Consider the following 2,764-nt stretch of genomic DNA (forward strand, 5'->3'; position numbering starts at 1 on the left):
GTGTTTCCTCCCACTGGCTCGACTACCGACCCAATACCCCTCCTGCACTCTTATGCAGAGTGCTGTGGGAAGCTGAAGACGTCCCACTGTTATCAGGCTATCGGGTGATTCTGGGACCAGTGCACACGCTTCCAGCTTCTCCTCGGAGATGGTTGCGAAAATATGCTGCGCTGAAATTGAGTATGCTGCGAACAGCGATGGAACGATATACGAACGCTAACCGCTGTGACAATACAATGAAATCCCAAGCTCTTCCTCTGCCTGAACAGGTCCGTAGTAAGCTGCGCACTCATGATCCAATTCCCTCGGGGCCCAAGCACGGGTGACGGCTCTGTGATCCCTCATCTGCCGATGTTTTCAAGCAAGGTCTCCAAATCGACCACCTGAATATCCAAGCAAGGAGATTCGTAAATCATATTGAAACAAGAAAAGTAAAGTTCAAAAAACGCTCCAAGTGGAGTGTTCAAGTAGAAGGAGCTCGCCAAGGCGGGAGTCCTTGAACATATACCATGTGCCATGGCTTGATGGTGCTGCTAACCAAGTAGCAGCACCAAAACGTAGTCAATACGGTTGAATGTTGGTCTTTGTTGCATTCTTATGAATGATTAGCCTCCAATTGAATCTCGACGAGTGAAGGAGGAAGTGGGTGCGCACCTTGTTTTGTTTCAAATCTATCAGTCATATAGATCATCATCCCCAGGAGGTACGGTCGGTTCCTCGGGGTAGTCTTCTTCCTCAGGCTCAGGGTTATGTTCAGGGTCCCCACGCCGTCTACGGCTCTGATCTCGAGGCTCAGGTTCTTGATCCTGGCGCTTTTTACGGCCTTGACCATGACCTCGTCTGTCAGTCTGTTCTTCTTGTCGAGGATTCCCCCACTGTTCTTGTCCTTCGGGAACCGAGTGAAGCTCACGGGTTTCGTAGCCAGTGGTGGTTTGTGAGGAAGCATGGCCGCCGGCGTAATAGTCTGATGTGCCATATCCGCCCGCTGCGGTTGAGGTGTCTGCAGTGCTGTATGCAGCCCCGCCTGAGCCATACGAACCGGAGCTGTAGCCAGTGTTTGAGGAGCTGGCGGGGAAGTACGAGTTGGTGTAACCATCTGCGGAGGTGCTGTGGCTTTCTGGGGCGTGGTCGTACATGCCCTGCTGAGAAGACTGAGGATAGGCAGAGCTGGAACTGTACGGTGCAGATGTGTAAGGAGCAGTGTAGCCAGTGTAACCGGCTACATATGTTCCGCCTCCCGCGTGCTCGGTTGTATCTTCTGCTGTTTCAGCAGGGCGGACTCCTTTGATTTCAAGAGGAGGGTGCACTCGGTTGTAGTCGGTCCGGATCTGCCACTCAGAGTCGCTAGAGACTTTGGCTATGAACCACTGCATTTCCACACAGTTAGTACTTCTCGATCTAGACTAGATGAGAACGGTGGTAGTTGATCACGTGATGTCCTCAAGGGCGGTAATCCATCCCAGCCAAAGCTCAGACACGCGAAGAGGAACGGTGCCGGGACTTACCACTTTAACGTTATACTCCACAGTATAAGTTTTAGCATAGTTGAGCCGAGAGGCATCATCGAGCTTGTGGCGCGGATTGTCGGGGGTGACTTTGATTGATCTCATTTGAAGGCCCTTCTCTTTTTCTCCCCTGAAGGCCACCGGTTTCTTGCCGCTATAAATAATAGCATGGTGTTCAGCATGGACTCCTCTCTTCTTTACACCTTGACCAGAGTAGGTCAAAATTGGGCTTGTCGCATGTTAGCAATGTACGAGGAAGGATCGTCTGGTAACTGACAGGCAGATGCAATGGCCTTCCATAGGCTTGATAATCACAAAGCGTCGAACTTTGGCGTACATTTCTTTTCCCCTTTCATTCTTCCTCACAGTCACAGAGCCTGTCCCGCTTGTCCCGCCTGCCGAGCCTTCTCCACCTGCCCCCCTTGGCTCGGCCCAGAGGACTTTGAAGATCTAAGTACTGTGAGTAACAAAGCCACGATAAGATTAAGAGATACTCGTACCTTGCCCCATTTGAATTGCCATGCCGGGTGTACTTTGTAATCTACACAGGGTCAGAAAAAACGAAAACAATGGCAGTCTACTCACGTGGATCAAATTCTTCCCTATCTGTCTCAGGATCTCTAGTCCTGATATGGTTTTGCCAAGCGGTACTCGGTGATGTGTAAGCTTCCGCGCTATACGATGGAGCACCGCCGTAGGGTGAAGTTGGGTGCGATCCAGTACTGGGACCGTAGGATGCGGGACCCACGGTGTAGGGTGCCACATATGCTCCACCACTGGGACTGATTGAGGTACGAGCAAAGCTTTGGTTGAGGGATTCGACATCAGCTGCTCCGGCTGTCTTGGTCGTATAATTTTGCTGCTGAGGATAAATGTCCGGAGTAGGGTCCAAGGCGGGTCCTTCTGCGGGTGTTCTGGGCGTTTGTGCAGATGGAGCCTGCTCTTTCTCATACTCATACTCGTAATCATCTAGATAATGGCCGTTAGGAACGCCTTGTGGGACCACCTGCACTCTTACCGGGCCCCCTCAGTCGAGATCTGTAGTGACGCTGGTACTCCTCGCTCCACACCCACCCGCTCCACTGCGTGGGATATCCCCTGTTGGATCTTCCCTTGGAACGGGAAGACATCTTCTCATGGTGCAGCTGCTGATGGCGACACACAAGGAGAGAAGAGTCGCACCGTCACGCAGAACAGAGGTGCCAGGACCGGAGTTTATCACGGCAAAATGCTGGCGGCTCAAAGGCTCAGGTCTCGAC

At 52.1% G+C, this 2,764-nt stretch overlaps 1 protein-coding gene across 1 annotated transcript; it reads right to left on the reverse strand.

The window, feature by feature from the left end:
- Positions 1–453: 453 nt before the first annotated feature.
- Positions 454–2,764, reverse strand: K444DRAFT_316172 (uncharacterized protein). The gene is made up of 7 exons (XM_024871848.1): positions 2,524–2,764; positions 2,091–2,474; positions 2,006–2,046; positions 1,783–1,955; positions 1,506–1,734; positions 655–1,367; positions 454–594 (listed from the first exon to the last, which is right to left on the reverse strand). The coding sequence occupies exons 1-6, from the start codon at positions 2,633–2,635 to the stop codon at positions 675–677; spliced, it is 1,632 nt and encodes a 543-aa protein (XP_024740818.1). The 5' UTR covers positions 2,636–2,764; the 3' UTR covers positions 454–594; positions 655–674.

Source organism: Hyaloscypha bicolor (assembly GCF_002865645.1).
Source record: "Hyaloscypha bicolor E unplaced genomic scaffold K444scaffold_47, whole genome shotgun sequence".
Classification (NCBI taxonomy): Eukaryota; Fungi; Ascomycota; class Leotiomycetes; order Helotiales; family Hyaloscyphaceae; genus Hyaloscypha; species Hyaloscypha bicolor.

Bases quoted from the DNA above. Each gene is read 5' to 3' on its own strand.
- K444DRAFT_316172 (XM_024871848.1), bottom strand. From the start codon at position 2,635: ATGTCTTCCCGTTCCAAGGGAAGATCCAACAGGGGATATCCCACGCAG. The intron at 2,047-2,090 runs GTGAGTAGACTG...GACCCTGTGTAG, and splicing joins TAGGGAAGAATTTGATCCAC to ATTACAAAGTACACCCGGCA. The intron at 1,956-2,005 runs GTACGAGTATCT...CACAGTACTTAG, and splicing joins GGCAATTCAAATGGGGCAAG to ATCTTCAAAGTCCTCTGGGC.